This window comes from Salvia hispanica, chromosome 2 (assembly GCF_029641045.1).
Source record: "Salvia hispanica isolate PSC_SH4W2 chromosome 2, Shi_PSC_v1, whole genome shotgun sequence".
NCBI classification, from domain to species: Eukaryota; Viridiplantae; Streptophyta; class Magnoliopsida; order Lamiales; family Lamiaceae; genus Salvia; species Salvia hispanica.
In genome coordinates this window covers 18345331-18361804 of record NC_142693.1, presented here as the reverse complement: position 1 = coordinate 18361804, position 16474 = coordinate 18345331, and the positions used below count along the sequence as shown (strand labels likewise).

General features: G+C 35.7%; 2 protein-coding genes and 1 long non-coding RNA gene across 6 annotated transcripts; 1 reads left to right on the top strand and 2 right to left on the bottom strand.

The window, feature by feature from the left end:
- Positions 1-881: 881 nt before the first annotated feature.
- On the bottom strand, positions 882-4090 carry LOC125188357 (G-type lectin S-receptor-like serine/threonine-protein kinase SD1-13). Of its 2 annotated transcripts, XM_089065814.1 has the most exons (8): positions 3017-4090; positions 2818-2872; positions 2634-2741; positions 2353-2555; positions 2050-2260; positions 1718-1961; positions 1493-1643; positions 882-1417 (listed from the first exon to the last, which is right to left on the bottom strand). In XM_089065814.1, exons 1-8 carry the CDS (start codon positions 4070-4072, stop codon positions 1112-1114), a joined length of 2334 nt encoding a protein of 777 aa, XP_088921940.1. In that variant the 5' UTR covers positions 4073-4090; the 3' UTR covers positions 882-1111. The 2 variants fall into 2 exon arrangements, with proteins under 2 accessions (XP_088921940.1, XP_047941107.2); XM_048085150.2 differs by having other exon boundaries at positions 2818-4090.
- A 1251-nt stretch (positions 4091-5341) lies between these two features.
- Positions 5342-8540, bottom strand: LOC148931724 (G-type lectin S-receptor-like serine/threonine-protein kinase SD1-13). Its single transcript, XM_089065815.1, has 7 exons — positions 7292-8540; positions 7105-7212; positions 6819-7021; positions 6534-6744; positions 6207-6450; positions 5993-6143; positions 5342-5917 (listed from the first exon to the last, which is right to left on the bottom strand). Exons 1-7 carry the CDS (start codon positions 8538-8540, stop codon positions 5612-5614), a joined length of 2472 nt encoding a protein of 823 aa, XP_088921941.1. The 3' UTR covers positions 5342-5611.
- Positions 8541-14460: 5920 nt separating this feature from the next.
- LOC148931723 (uncharacterized) lies at positions 14461-16398 on the top strand. 3 transcript variants are annotated; one of them, XR_016136056.1, is made up of 6 exons: positions 14461-14743; positions 14883-14934; positions 15421-15484; positions 15588-15647; positions 15738-15808; positions 16133-16398. It is a non-coding gene; the product is annotated as an uncharacterized LOC148931723 (long non-coding RNA). The 3 variants fall into 3 exon arrangements; XR_016136057.1 differs by having other exon boundaries at positions 14463-14743; positions 15773-15808; XR_016136055.1 differs by having other exon boundaries at positions 14464-14743; positions 15780-15808.
- The last annotated feature ends 76 nt before the right edge of the window (positions 16399-16474 follow it).

Here is a 16474-nt window from a genome sequence, read left to right as displayed (position 1 = left end):
TTTACGTCTAAGGAGCAATGGGCTTATGATTTTGATGGCTTTAAATAAAAACAAATGAAGTCTGTTTTGCTGAACTGTCGTTCTCGTTGACCTTACCCCTGGTACTACCTAGGATTGGATGGAATTATTGGTTCTAGGATCATTGACTATATATAGACATATGAAATAATATTCGATTTAGAAGATATTAAGCTGTATTGTATTCAAAATGGCCGACCGTGAGATCAGTTTGAGTGAGATTATTTGTAGTTCATATCTGAATATAACTTTTAAAAATACGTAGCTGATAATTGATCTGAGTTTTCTTATTTGAATACGAATTTTCGCTTGGGCTTGTTCGGAACATGAATTAGTACTCCATATAAGTTTTAAAAAGAGCAAATGGTTAAAAAAATCACAAATTTTAGTCAAAGTTATTTTGAAAAATACATATTTGTTCTAGAAACACAGTTCTTTTTTTTTTTTATCCGTCCCATAAAATTAGTCTTCTTCTAATTTTTGCAAATTTTTCTTTTTTTTGAGGTGGACCTCATTTTCCACTAACAACACTCCAATTACTTTTTTTATATATATAAATTTTGTATTAAAACTCATGTTATCTCCAAATTCTCTATTTTTATAGGATGGAGGGAGCTAGATGTCGGAGGAAAATATTGTATGGTTTGGAAGTTATGCTATATTGTAGAATTAACTATTTCTTGCTATTGGTACACGCAAAAAAGTCATAAATTTGGCTTCCAAATCATGCAAAATTAAAATAATTAGTATTTTTAAAAGTTTAAAAGAATTGACTAGAATTTTGTGATTCTCACCTAATGCGATATGGAAAGTGGGGAGAAAGGGAGAGCTTAACTTGCATGCCCATCACCATTCGACTTGCATAATTTGCACTTATTTCAACTCTTGTAACTCTGGGAATACGTTATAAGGATTGTGATACAGGCAGAACTAATTCCACTATATTTCTTAAAATTATTGCGCCTCTCTATTCCATTTTCTTTTCACTATTACCTGTCTTCGTGTACAATAGAAACATTTAAAACAAAATAACTTTGCCGACTGTGACTTGAGCTCGTATAAAATAATACTAACAACACAATCAGAAATAGATTCATCTTCCATCAAGCCCACTAAGAGTGAGCTCATTACTGGAGAAGACATTTTGGTGTGTTGATCCACTAGGGCCTGTTGTGGAACCATTTTCCGAAAACGCCGGCTGGTTCGGCATTGCCAACTCCATGATATCACGACTCAGCATCGACAGAATGACTTCAATGGAAGGTCTATCCTTGGGATTTTCTTGCACACAAAGTAGTCCAATCTGAATGCATCGAACCATCTCTTCCTCGTTCTCCCTACTTGCGATGCTTTCCTCCACGAAACTCAAACCGTTACCCTCACTCCACATTTTCCAAGCCTGAAATTCAAAGATAAATTACTAAACAACCAGAATTAGTTTGAAAATATTAATGCAAAGTTAACAAGTGCTTACATATCCAATAAGGCTCAAGGACCATTCATCATTGAAATAGCGTGTGTTCTTTTTCCCTTTTATAATCTCCAGGATCAGCACTCCGAAGCTGAATACATCAGATTTTTCTGAAAATCTGCCTTCCATTCCATATTCTGGCGCCATGTATCCGCTATAAAATCAACTTATTGTTTAGCAAAAGTTATTAGCTTATTCATAGCATGATAACTGATTAAAAGCACTTACTATGTTCCCACGACTCTTGCAGTACTTCCATGGTCTTCATTGCCTCCAAATATTCTTGCCATGCCGAAATCAGAGATTTTCGGATTCCAGTCCTTGTCTAGCAGAACATTACTTGGCTTAAGGTCTCTGTGAATGATCCTTAGTCTTGAGTCCCTGTGAAGGTACAGGATGCCTCGAGCAATGCCTTCGATAATGTTGTAACGCATATTCCAATCTAACAACTTCTTTGCTGGATTTGTAGTACCTGTTCAAAATATATACTAATACTATGAAAACTTTGCTTCTGAAAATGCTTTTAAATGCATAGAAAGAAAGGGATGTGTTGAACTGACCAAAGAGACAAGCATCTAAGCTTTTGTTTGGCATGTATTCATAAATCAGAATCCTCTCTTCTTCCTCAACACAACCTCCCAACAGTTTGACAAGATTCCTGTGTTGGAGTTTGGAAATCAGAATCACTTCATTCATGAATTCTTGCATTCCTTGTCCGGAGTCTGCTGATAGTCTCTTTACAGCGATTTCTTTCCCGTTTGCCAGTATTCCCTACCAAAATACGCATCGAACATCTGATCTCTTTCCATTCAATGGGTTCAAACATGTAGAATTGAGTATTACATCAAACTGTAAAATCATACCTTGTAAACAGGACCAAAACCACCCCTTCCAAGAAGATTAGTTACATGGAACCGGTTTGTTGCTTTAACAAGCATCTCGAAAGTGAACTTTGGCAACTCACCGATATTAACCTCCTTTGACTCATTTCTAAGTACGATTGCAGTTGAATCCGTCATGAACATTTGGCCTGCTTCCACGATACTCGTATCTCTCACTCTGTCACCTGATTTGACAAAGAACGATATCACTACAAGAGTAACATGAAGCAAAATATGTTTACATAGATTAATAGCGAAATCACCTCTTCTCTTTATCATCAGCCACCAAACAATGATGATCATGAGAGATATGCAAACAAAACTCACAGTTACAGGTATTATGATGTAAAGCTTTCTTCCCTTGTGGCTGCCTGTATATACAACAGAGTGATCATTTCAATTCTGTCAACAAGAGGAATAGCTAACAATTTTTGTGAGGGAAATTACCGAACTCAGAAGCAGAGAGACGAACGTAGAGATCAACACCAACACCATCAAACTCCTGAGTGTCAATCAAGGTATCAGTCCAAAACATACAACCAATGTTACCATCATAAGCATAAGCTATGCAGGAACAGTTCCTCAGACATATGGTCCGACACTCGTCTTGAACCCTCGAAGGCAAGGGTTGAGGAAAGTCAGGAACCTTCATATACTGCAACCTCTCAAATCCGTCGTCTCCACATTGCAACTGGTTCCTCCTCCTGCAACCATTAGTCCAATTCCCTCTCCCCCATTCTTCCTCATTTACAGGCTCAAACCCTCTCAAACAAGTGCAAATAGGAGATTGCGTGACATTGCAGCTACCAAACTCCCCACACTTTCCATAAACATCACATTCATTTTCCGGAGCAGTCCATCCCACGTCCCATCTCTTCGCCATGCCATTCCACACGTTCCGCATCACATGCCCCGTGGAATTCACACTGGCCGTTATGTACACATTCTCCTGTGGCTTTGAGTAGAAGAAGTTCCCCGCACTGTCGTTCGTCACTTGAGTGAAACCGTCCAAGTAGGCGTAGAACATCTCCTTTATCCCGAGAAAGATGAGGCCGTTCCATGGCCCGCTCCTCCAGTGCGGCCTCCCCTGGTTCCACGTGGCAAGCTGTGGGATGCTCTGTGCTTCAAGGCCAGTGGTGAAGCTCCCTAGCTCGGGATCGGAGGCATTTTTCCACGCGGACAGCGCCACCATCTTCCCTGTGTTAACGTTCTGGCTCAGCGTCATGCCTGGCACAATCACGTCCGTAGGCTCTGAGAAAGATTGCCATAATATCTCTCCCGAGTCCTCTTTCTGCAAGACGAGATTGCCAGTTTCGAGGAGTTGGATGGTTGTGTTCATGACAGGAAAGGTGGTAGTGAGATTGGTGGACCAGACGGTTTGATTAGTAGTCTCGTCCAATACCACGATATTTCCATCTCGGGATAGAGTAACGGCGCCAGAGGAATGTTTGAGTGGTTTGTTTCTGTTGGCGACCCATATCACAGTTTCTTGGGAGAAGGCAAAGAAGATGCCTAAGTAGCGGTTGGTAGTGTTTGGAGGTGTGAAGAATCCTAATTTGTATATCTGTTTTTGGGATGTGATGGTTTGTGGATCTTTGATGACAATGGTGTCTTTTTCTATGCTCAAACTTGCAACACTTTGGATGATTATAAGAAGAAGAATCGAATTATGAATCAAGAGCTGAGCGATTCCGGTTGCCATTTGACGACTACGGGAATGAATGAGGTTATGATTTTGATGGATGGCAAACTGGCAATGAAGTGGTTTTATACAAAATCTAATATCACTGCTCGTATTTGATAGCTTAGTCAAAGTTACACGTGCAGTTAGCATAATGAAGTCTGTTTTGATGAATTGCCCATGCCCCTTGGGACAAGATAGGATTGGATGGAACGGTTGGGACTTGGATCATTGAATGCACCTCAATGATAGGAATAACAATAATAGTACTCCCTCTATTCAATAATAGATGGCACATTCGAGAAATAACACCAAATTTTTGGAGATGTTGTTTTGTGTGTTAGATGGTGAGAGAAAATAGTATATTTATGTTAATGTGAGATGAAGCTTTTTCTAATAAAGAAGGAAATGTGACCTCTTTTATGAGACAAACAAAAAAAGAAAATGTGACATTTATTATGGACGGAATTAAGGAATAGTATTTAAAATAGAAATATTGTAGGGTCAACGAAACATGTATTGTATTCAAAATTGCCAACCTTTTAGAGTGAGGTCATTTCTCGCAAACCAATATAAGGAAATGGCAATGTGATAATCTATGATAGTATATCAATCAACCACACAATTTACAATGAAGTATATTATATTTGCTCGTATAATTACTAAATTATAAAGACAAACTTCTGACAACAATATCACATTCTTTAAAGCCAAAAAGTAAAATTCTTAATACCAAAATGTTACTACCTCCATCCCCCAAAATTTGCTACACTTTGACCCGACACAGGTTTTAAAAAATGTAATGGAAAGTGAGTTGAAAAAGTTGGTGCGATGTGGGTCCTACTTTTAAAGTAGTATTAGTTTTATAATAAAATGTGAGTAAGAATGAGTTAGTGGAATATGGGGTCCACTACCAAAAATGGTAAAAGTGAAGTGTATCAAATTTTCAGGGAAGGACCGAAATGGTAATATGTATCAAATTTTCAGGGATAGAGGTAGTACAAAGTATATTTTCTGGTGTAAAATCCCCAATACATTGTCTTCTTTTTTTCTTAAAAATCATATGTAATAACTTTGGAATTTTTGGTATTTAAATATCACATCAATTCTTAAAACATCAGCATGCATAATATAAAACCGCAACATATTAACCTCTTCTTTCTCAAAAAATGGAAAAACTAATTGGGAACCATTACCCACTACATCTGCCTTATGCTCCTCACTGAATAATTACTTATCGTTTCTCATATTTTTTTTCCAAAATTATTTTAATGGCTACTTTAGCATAAACATAAATATTTTTTTTCTGAGAAAGAACCAACAAAGAAAACCCACTTACAAGCTGCTTAACTATTCTATGACCTATTATATGAAAGATACTAATAAAGATAAATTTGATGACATGAAATTAAACATATATAATCACGTAAAAGGCTGAGGAAGGCACTTGGGGCGGCGATGGGCCTTCGTGTTGTTGTCGATGACATCTGTTGTGTGCCGAATGTGACTTACGGTATTGGGCTCATAAAAGATAACATAACGATACAATCGTAAATAGATTCATCTTCCACCAAGAACAGTGAGAGTGAGCTCGTTATTGGAGTAGACATTTTGCTGTGTTGATCCATTTGGGCCTCGTGTCGAACCATTATCTGCAAACACGGGCTGCTTAGGCACTGGCAGATCCACAATATCACGACTCAGCATCGACAGCACGATTTCAATGGAAGGTCTATCCTTGGGATAGTCTTGCACACAAAGCAGCCCTATCTGAATGCATCGAACCATCTCTTCCTCCGTCTCCCTACTTGCAATGCTTTCCTCCACGAAACTCAAGCCGTTGCCCTCACTCCACATTTTCCACGCCTGAAATTCAGAGATAAATTATTTAATGACCAGTAATAAATTGAAAAGATTATGAGCAAGTTGACAAGTGCTTACATATTCTATAAGGCTCAATGAACATTCATCATTGAAATAGTGTGTATTCTTTTTTCCTTTTAGAATCTCCAATATCAGCACTCCAAAGCTGTATACATCAGATTTTTCAGAAAATCTGCCTTCCATTCCGTATTCTGGCGCCATGTATCCGCTATAAAATCAACTTGTCATTATTAGCTTATTCATAGCATGGAAACTGATTAAGGTCACTTACTATGTTCCCACGACTCTTGCGGTACTGCCATGGTCTTCATTGCCTCCGAATATTCTTGCCATCCCAAAATCTGAGATTTTTGGATTCCAGTTTTGGTCTAGCAGAACATTACTTGGCTTGAGGTCTCTGTGAATGATCCTTAGCCTGGAATCTCTGTGAAGGTACAAGATGCCTCGCCCGATGCCCTCGATGATGCTGGAACGCATATTCCAATCTAACAGATTCTCTGTTGGATTTGTAGGACCTTTCCAAACATATATTTTATGAAAACTCTGCTGCTGAAAATGTTATTAAATGCATAGGAAGAATGAGATGAGTTGAACTGACCAAATAGATAAGCATCCAAGCTTTTGTTTGGCATGTATTCGTATATCAGAATCTTCTCTTCTTTCTCAACACAACCTCCCAGCAGCTTGACTAGATTCCTGTGTTGGAGTTTGGATATCACAATCACTTCATTCATGAATTCTTGCATCCCTTGTCCAGATTCCGCTGATAGTCTTTTCACAGCGATTTCTTTCTCGTTTGCCAGAACTCCCTACCAAAACACACATCAAGCATCATATGATCTTGTCATTCTTTCTAAGAAGTGAACTTTACAAGTCAATTTACCTTGTAAACAGGACCAAAACCTCCCCTCCCAAGAAGATTATCTTCATGGAACTGGTTTGTTGCATTAGCAAGCATCTCGAAGGTGAACTTTGGCAAATCACCAATATTAACTTCCTTTGTTTCATTTTTTAGTACAATTGCAGTTGAATCCGTCGTGAACATCTGTCCTGCTTCCAAAATAATCGAATCTGGAGCTTTGCTGCCTGATTCATTTGACAAAGAACATGATCATTTCAATTTTCAAGAGTGAGATGCAGCAATATATACTAATTGTGTTAAAATTTACCTCTCCTTTTCACTATAAACCACCAAGCAATAAACATCATAATAGATATGCAAACAAAACCCACAGCTACTCCAATTATGATGTACACCTTTCTCTCCTTTTGGTTATCTGAATCAAGAAACAAATAATTGATCATTAAAAGAAACATAAGGTATCGTTAGTTAGTAAAAGTTGTGAATTAAGTTACCAAATTGAGACGCAGAGAGACGAATGTAGAGGCTAACACCAACACTGCCAAAATCCTGAGTGTCAATCAAGGAATCACTCCAAAACATACAACCAATGTGACTATCATAAGCATAAGCTATGCATGAGCAGTTCCTCAAACATATGGTCCGACACTCGTCTTGAACCCCAGAAGGAAAGGGTTTAGCAAAGTCCGGAACCTTCATATTCTGCAACATCGCAAATCCATCGTCACCACACTGCAACCGGCTCTTCCTCCTACAACCATTAGTCCAATTCCCTCTCCCCCATTCATCCTCATTTACAGGCTCAAACCCTCTCAAACAACTACAAATAGGTGATTCGATAGCATTGCAGCTACCAAACGCCCCACACTTCCCGTAAACATCACACTCATTTTCAGGAGAGGCGAACACCACGTCCCATTTCTTTCCGTTCCACGCCTTTCGCACCATACCTCCTGTATAGTTCACGGTTGTTATCACATGCTCTTTCTGCAGTTGCGGGGTAAAGAAGAAATTCCCGTCACTGTCATTCTTCACTTGATTGAATCCATCTATGTAGGCGTAGAACACCGTCTTTATCCCAAGAAAAATGTAGCCGTTCCACGGCCCGCTCCTCAAGCACGGGCGCCCCTCATCCCACATGTAAAGCTGTGGGGTCCCGCTCGTGACGTCGAGGCCCCCGCTGAAGCGCCCTTTCTCGGGGTTGGTGGCGTTTTTCCACGCCGTCAGCAGCAGCTGCTTCCCTGTCTTTACGTTCTGGCTTAATGGCATTCCCTGGACCTGAACTTCCATTGGTTGTGAGAACGACTCCCATAACACGTCTCCAGAGGCATCTTCCCGCAAGACGAGATTGCCAGTGTCGAGGAGCTGGACGGTCGAGTTCATGGTGGTGGTGAGATTGGTGGACCAGACGGTTTGATTAGTCCCATCTACGAGGACAAGATTGCCATTTCGGGAGAGAGTAACGGAGCTGGAAGAATCAGTGAGGGGTTTGTCTCTGTTGGCGATCCATACGAGAGTTTCTTGGGAGAAGGAGAAGAAGATGGCTAAGTAGCGGTTGGTGGTGTTTGGAGGTGTGAAGAATCCTAGTATGTATACCTGGTTTTGGGAAACGATGGTTTGTGGATCTTTGATCACAACACCGCGTGAAATGGTGTCGTTTTCTATGCTCAAACATGCAACACTTTGGATGATAAGAAGAAGAAGTGATTTATGAAGAAAGAGTTGAGCTATTCTGGGTGTCATTTTGGCTTATGATTTTGCTGGCTTGCAGTGAATGGATTTATAGTAGTTGAATGGATGGAGCGTGAATATTACGCCACTCCTCAAATTGATAATTTTTTCAGTTTGAAGTAAGATTTAAGAAAATAGTTGTACTAGTAGTATTTAGTAAGCAGTTCCGGGTGCATTGGTATACGGAATACCGTACTAAGAATGGCTACCGTATACCTTATTGAAAAATACGGTATCCGAAAATGTCATACATATATCTTATTGTACGGTATATTGAAAATTCGATATGGTATATATTTTTGATACCGTTATTGTATCATTATAGGGTATACCGTATCATTGTGGCATATCGAAATACGGTATGACATGCCATTATACATATGTTCATACCAAAAAAAAACTATTGCACTATAGTACTCCTTCGTCCCACGTTTCTGTTTCGGCTCGTTCTAAACTACTTACACTATTTCTATTTTAAAATTAGAGTATTTAATTAATACATTAGAGTTAATTAAGTGTTTCATTATTAAGTGATCTCTCATTACACTTAAAATATTAATTTAATTACACTAAAAGGTCAATCCCAAATTAACGACATAAAATGAAAAGTGCGATTAACATGAGACAGTGGAATTATTAGTTTTATGTAGTTTGAATAAAAATATTAATATATAATTAAAATATACTACCTCCGTCCTTTAAAAATATAAACTATTTCAATTTTGATCCATCCCATAAAAATAGAAATTTTCTAAATTTTCTATTTTAGGAAGTGGACCAAACAATACACTGACTCTATTTACACTACATTTTATCTTTCTCTCTCTTACTTTATTCAATTTCTTTCTCTCTCTATTACTTTACCAATTCTTCTCTCTTATTTTTCCAATTATGCATTAAAACTCGTGTCATTTCAAATGTTTCTATTTTTCAAAGACGGAGGTAGTATTATCAATATATATTGGATATGTGGTATATATCATACATTCGGTATATATTGAACCAGTATGATACCTCATTTTCGTTATATAACATTTGTTTGGTATACTGCTGTACAAAAATCTATCGGCAAGATATCATACCGTACCGAAAACTGCGGAATACCAAAAATTCAATATTTTTTCGGTACGATAAATGTGACATTTCGGTATATAGATAAAAGGAGAATATAGTATGATACTCCCTCCGTCCCACAACAGTATACACTTTTGATTGAGCACGAGTTTTAATGCATAATTGGTAAAGTAAAAGATAAATAGAAAGAAAAAGTAATTAAAGTATTATTTGTGCATAATATCTCACCTCAATAGAGAGAAAAAGTTTTTAAAATTAGAAAGTGTATACTTTTGTGGGACGGACTAAAAAGGAAAGAGTGCATACTCTTATGGTCCCTCTTCTGCGAATAGGAGTTTCGTTTTTCTATTTCATTCCGTCTGCGAATAGGAGTTCCGGTTCACTTACTTATTTCACATACATTTCATTTAAAACTAATATATACATGAGATTCATATACCACTAACTTTTTTCCAACTACTTTTGTTAATATATCTTAAAACTCGTGCCGAATAAAAATGGAACTCTTATGATCTCAAACGAATTGAGTATTAAACTGTTCGATTTTTGCCAAAAATCGAAAATGATTCATTTAATTTGCAGTGTACTAAAAAATGTACGAATCGAATAACTTAATGAGAGATGATAAGTAGAATTAAAATGATTTTGTGGTCTCCAAAGGGGAAGACTTTGAAAAGTAATTGTACGAGACTTCCATTCACGGCAAGAATCATTTTGTTTGCTATTGCCAGAATAGCAATTTTCTCCATTTCTGGGCCGATTCGAAAGTCTCAAAGAGAATAATATGCACTATATTTGTCTCCTAGCTCTAGTGTTCAAATTGAAAGAGCTGGGACTTTCGACTAGTGAAAAAACTTGGGTACAAGCGTGTACTTACGCGTAAATTTAGACGCAGTGACTACGGCAATAAATTCGATGTTTTTTCTAATTCTCTCCTTACTGACTCAGATTTTTAAGTATGGTTGGACTTTGTAAAGAAAAATGAGCGGGAAAAGTTAATAGGACGTAGATTTTATTTTTATATATTAATTTTATAATGAAATATAAGTGAGTTTAATTAATGTAATGTGATTTTCACTTAATAAAAATAATAAAGATAAAATGAGATACGACGGACAAAATAGGAATAAATGACATATATAATGGCGGACGTAGAAAGTATTATACTACTCCCTCCGTCCCGCTTAAGATGACACGTTTTCTTTTTAGTTTGTCCCAACTAAGATGACATATTTCCTTTTTTGATAACTTTCTCTCTCTAATTAATACACTCAACCACTTTTTCTCACTCCTATTAAAATATTCATCTAATCATCTTTTTTTATCTCTCATACTTTACCTATTTTTCCTCTTTTCTTCCATATTTTACCTATTTTTTCTACTTCCGTCTTAATTTACTAATGTTTCATTAAAACACATGTCGTCTACGAATGAGACTATTTTTTATAAACGGATGGAGTAATTGATTGCCATACAAATTAAAATTTTATCTATGTGTCAATACCGCTACAAATAAGATTAAGAGCTACCTAAATTTAAGAGCCTTTACTATGAACCGCTCTTTAGATAACCACATTCAATTTTTTTACCTCATCTTATACTTAAAAGAATACTGATCCCTCCGTCCCAGCTAAGATGACACATTACTTAGGCGGTATGGGATTTTAGAAGTTATTGGTTAAAATGTTTAATTAGAGAGAGAAAAGGTGGGTGTAAGTATTAAAGTAGAGAGATTATGAAAGATGAATATTTTAATAGGAGTGAGAAAAAGTGGTTGAGTGTATTAATTGGAGAGAGAAAATTTCCAAAAAAGGAAATGTGTCATCTTAGTTGGGACAAACTAAAAAGGAAAACGTGTCATCTTTTGCGGGACGGAGGGAGTAATACTTCTTTCTCTTACATTATTTATAGATCTTACCACCCTTTAATTTTGTATCCATTTTTATATTAATTAAATATTCAAATTCAATTAAATTTTTATTTAATTTTAGAAATTAATTAAAAAATTCAATTAGAATTAAATATTATAGAAAATTTTCAATTACTATTCTAGTTGAATTTATGGACCAATAAATAGATTAAAATAAAATAATAAAAGATGCAAAACCATGAATAGAGTGGCCCATCAACGATAAGCACGTTGTGTATTCAATACGGAGTCCGAATCTCTTAATGGGCTTTATAAGCTAAAGAGTAGCCCATAAACAATAAGCACAACTGTATTTTCTGTAAAAAAGAAAGAAGTCTAATAATGTTAAGAAAGTTGTGTAATTAAATAAAACCGATAATGAACAATGTAGATTATTCAAAAAAATTATTTTATTTAATAATAAGGATATAAGAGCACATAATACTGCTCCCTGAAAAAGACAAAAAATGTCATATACCCTGCGATCAATATTGGAATTAGCATATGGATATTTATCATGCTCCCTCCGTCGCTGAAAAGGCATGAATAATTTTTTTTAGTCAGTTTCTGAAAAGTATGAACATTCTAATTTAAAAAAGGTTTTTCTCTTTAAAGATGTGAAACTCATTATCCACTAACAATATTTTAATTATTTTTTCTATCTATCTCTCTCTTACTTTATCATTTATGCATTAAAACTCATGTCGAATCAAATGTTCATACTTTTCAGAGATGGAGAAATACCGTGCATAAAAACTCATTTTAGGGAAAGTGATATTTGTGTTCCAATTTTCAGTCGTACTCTAAATAAAAATTCATTCTTGTTTATTCATCAAATATTCTCAGCATTTTATCCCATTAATTATACAAAATCGGTTCGAAAAAGTTGATTCATGGATCCCGTTGTAATTTGCGATAGTTATTCTTCCCATCTTAACACACAAAATCACGCCGTTTTAGCCAAGGAAATAGAAAGATTAATTGTGTTTCATTACAACACCTTTTAATATATTTCAGAAAATATTTTCAACTTTAAAGGGTAACGAAATTTGATACTACTACTTATCAAAACTCAATTAATACCCGCTCGGTCCTATTAAATGATAAGTTTGGAGGTGTGAAGAATCCTAATTTGTATATCTGTTTTTGGGATGTGATAGTTTGTGGATCTTTGATTACTACACCGGTTGAAATGGTGTCATTTTCTATGCTCGAACATGCAACACTGAAAATGATAAGAAGAAATGGTTTATGAATAAAGAGTTTAGCAGTTTTGGGTAGTGTCATTTTACAGGAAGCAATGGGCTTATGATTTTGATGGCTGGCAGTGAAGTGGCTTTATACAAAATCTAACATCACAGCCAGCCTAGTCAATATTACACGTGTATTTTAACATAATAACAAATGAAGTCTGTTAAGTTTGCTGAATTGTCCTTGCTCCTTGGTAGTACAAGATAGGATTGGATGGAACGGATGGGAGTTGGGAGCATTGATTACACATCATGTTCGAAAGAATAGAAGTATAGTGGTCAACGAAGCATGTATTGTATTCAAAATTGCCGTGAAATCAGTTAGAGTGAGGTCATTTCTAGCTAACGACACACATTAAAATAGTTCATAATCAAGCACATATATATACTCAATGTTATTGCTGTACCATACCACTATGTACCACATCTTCTAGCTAGGAGGACAAGCATAACCTCGGACTAATACTGTAACCATTCATGATAGATTGTTTGAATCTATTTAGGTTGTGAAAACACTTATTCTACAAGGATATGTCAATGTGATAATCTATAATAGTGAATTTACCACACTACAATGTACTAAAAAGTTAAATCTTACAGCTATATATAATTAAATTGATTTTATGACGAATTGATAACTAGCTAGTTAAACTATTGGACTCCTATAAAGTCAATCTTGATAGTCGGCCTAGTCTTAGCAACAAGTCAATCTAGATAGTCAGTACCTAAAATTGAGTACGTAGGATGTACGATACAGAGAGTTCTCAAAACACATCCAAATACAACCAATGCAACATTCCATTCAAAATAGTGGACATCATAAGAAATACAGTAATATTAATTGCAATTTCTAGGTATCTAAGTAACACATTCTTTAATGCTAAAGAATAAAATCCTTAATACTTAAGCATGCTTCCTAATATAAAACCCCAGCATATTAACCTCATCTTTCTCCAAATATGGTAAAACTATTTGGGAACCATTACCCGTTACATCTACCTTATGCTCCTCAAGGAATAATTACTTATCGTTTCTCTTATTTTTTTTCCAAAATTATTTTTTGTAAATTATTTTTACGACTAGTTTAAACATAAATATTCCACTTCTAGCTACAAAGGCAGCTATAAACAATTTTCTTCTGTGCATGCAGGCAGTCAATATCTATCAAGTTGTGGGCGTCATAAGAAATAACATCGCAATTTCAGTTATCTAGCATATAGAAATTGAAAGAAAAATATCTTACTAAATTCGTTTACCATCAAAGTGATTGATTTCTTAATCGCACAAGGCATGTCTAGTTTAATTACTTGGATTTTTTATTATCAATTTGCTATAACTCATTGAGCATAGAATTCGATCAATGGCCTGACTTAGGCATCAGAGTGCCAACTAGAGAATTAGGGTTTTAGAAATTTTATTTGAATAGAAGAAACCCTAATATCATGACTACTACAAAAAAAACGCTTGTTTGCAAGCACATATTTACAAGCACAACATGTGCTCACAAATTCTGGCAGATTTGCAAGCAAAATTGCGAGTAAAAAGCTTGTACTTGCTTGCGAGCAACTAGTGCTTGCAAACAAGAATTTTATATAAAGAGTTTTCTAGTAAACGCGAATTGTGCTTGCTACACTGCTTGCAGATTTGCGAGCACAATTAATGATGCTTGCAAAATTATTACTACTAGTAATTCTTGTCCAGATGCATCTTCCTCGGTGAAATAATGGGCCGCAAACCTTTCACTGAAAATACTTCTCAAAATTTCTCACCGCCTAATTCTCACCATCTCTCTCAATTCTCAAAATTCTCACCGCCAGTCTCTCTCCCTAAAGAAACCCTAAACCTCCCCTCTCTCGTATCATCTCTCACTAAACCATGTGCTGCGCTCTGATTCATTTCATCCCTGCGCCTTCGAACAGTTATCAGCGGCGAGATTCAATCGGAGGATCAAACGCTGCCGCGCAAAGCTTCTCGAAGAGCAGGTATGTTCAACTCCAGTTCTCCAGCATTTCCGTCATTGATATTTTTCAGATTGCTTTTTCTGTTTTTGATTTTTTTCAGATTGCTTTTTTCTGATCTACTTTATTTATCACCTAGATTCACGATTCACGATTTTTTCAGATTGTTTGAATTGAGAGAATTAGTAATTGGATCCTGTGAAGCCGAGACTCTGGTGAGTGAACTGCTTCTGGACTTTTGTAATGAATTATGTAGATATGTGTTTCATATTTGAGTGGAATGTTGAGCTGGTTAACTGCTTTCGTGATTGAGATTGCATCGAGTTCGATGCAATTGTGATGTTCATTTGATGTTGTTTACTCTTTACATTGTAAACTGGAAATTAAATCATTAGTAGCATTAGATCATTGAGTTAACCATACATTAAGAAAGCTTGATTAAATTTTATAAGAGTTAAGAAACAGAACCATAAATATAGGTATTGATTATTGAAGGAGATTCACTATTGTTCCAGCTATGTTTATGTGTTGTTTCTCACAATCATAATAAACACATTAGTATTGATCTCATATCTTCATGTGATTGTACATAAAAATGGAGTATAAAATATATCATGTTGCATATTTGTGCTTCTGTTACAGGGCACAAAGTTATATAACTAACCCAATAAAATCAACTCACCTCGTTTCTCATTGATTAGGAGCTGCCAGCTGTGTGAATACTACAAAATCCTCGATCGGTTTACACACTTATCTGATTTCCAGGTGAAATTATGGTTAGATTTTCAATTTCTTAGTTATTTCCATTTGGATTTTGGAGATTTCACTTTTAATTGTATTTTTTTTTATGTATTTTCTTCATTTGCAGATTTGTTTACTTCTGTGTGAATTGTAACGATGTGAAAAACTTAGAGAAGTTTTCAAAGGGGTAAGATTCCATTCCTGTTGGAATATAAACATCGTTTTGAAGTTTATAAGTTGTAAAAGCTTTTGATTTACTGAGATTTATGTGTGGTAGAAACCAAATTTGATTTTTGAGCTCACTGATTTTAGTTCTCAGGGGAGATTTCATTTTGAAGCTGGTAATAGGTATATCTCCTAACTCTACCATTTCTCATTTGCAAAATTCATGTTTCTGCCAAATGAATGAATATGCTTTGAGTGTGTGTGATTTCTTTAACTACCATTCTGACCCAGAAAATTGATCTTAAACTTTCTGATTTTGGCAGCCTACACATTGTGTTATTAATTTTATTTACTAGGGTCTGCATTGTCTGCTTTTATGCATGCTATATGTATTAATTTCTTGAGAGTTTCCTTGATGTCAGTGAAATTATGGAGCCACATATGAAGCAAGTATCTTCTTGGTCCTAAACCTAGATTATGTTAATATGAGTATTTCTGTCAATGCAGCAGGAAATCAAAAAATTGCTGGAGCTGGTCCGTAGTCAACAAGTTCAAGAGAGGAGGAGAAGAAGTGCATAGATTTAGGGAGTGTTAAGTGCATAGATTTAGGGAGTGTTAGGTTTGACTTCTATGTTTATGGAAGAAAAGGGAGGTTTTTTTTTTCTATTCTAGTTTCATGGTGTGCAAGTTATGAAACAGTGACAGTTATCATTTTGAAAGATTCAAATCATTCGTTTGGTTTGAAGTGTAAAACAATATTTTTAATTTTATGTAAAATTTAAATTTTGTCATTCTTTTGATTAATTTCATATAATTTTTAAAAAATATACCCTATTATTAATTTGAAAA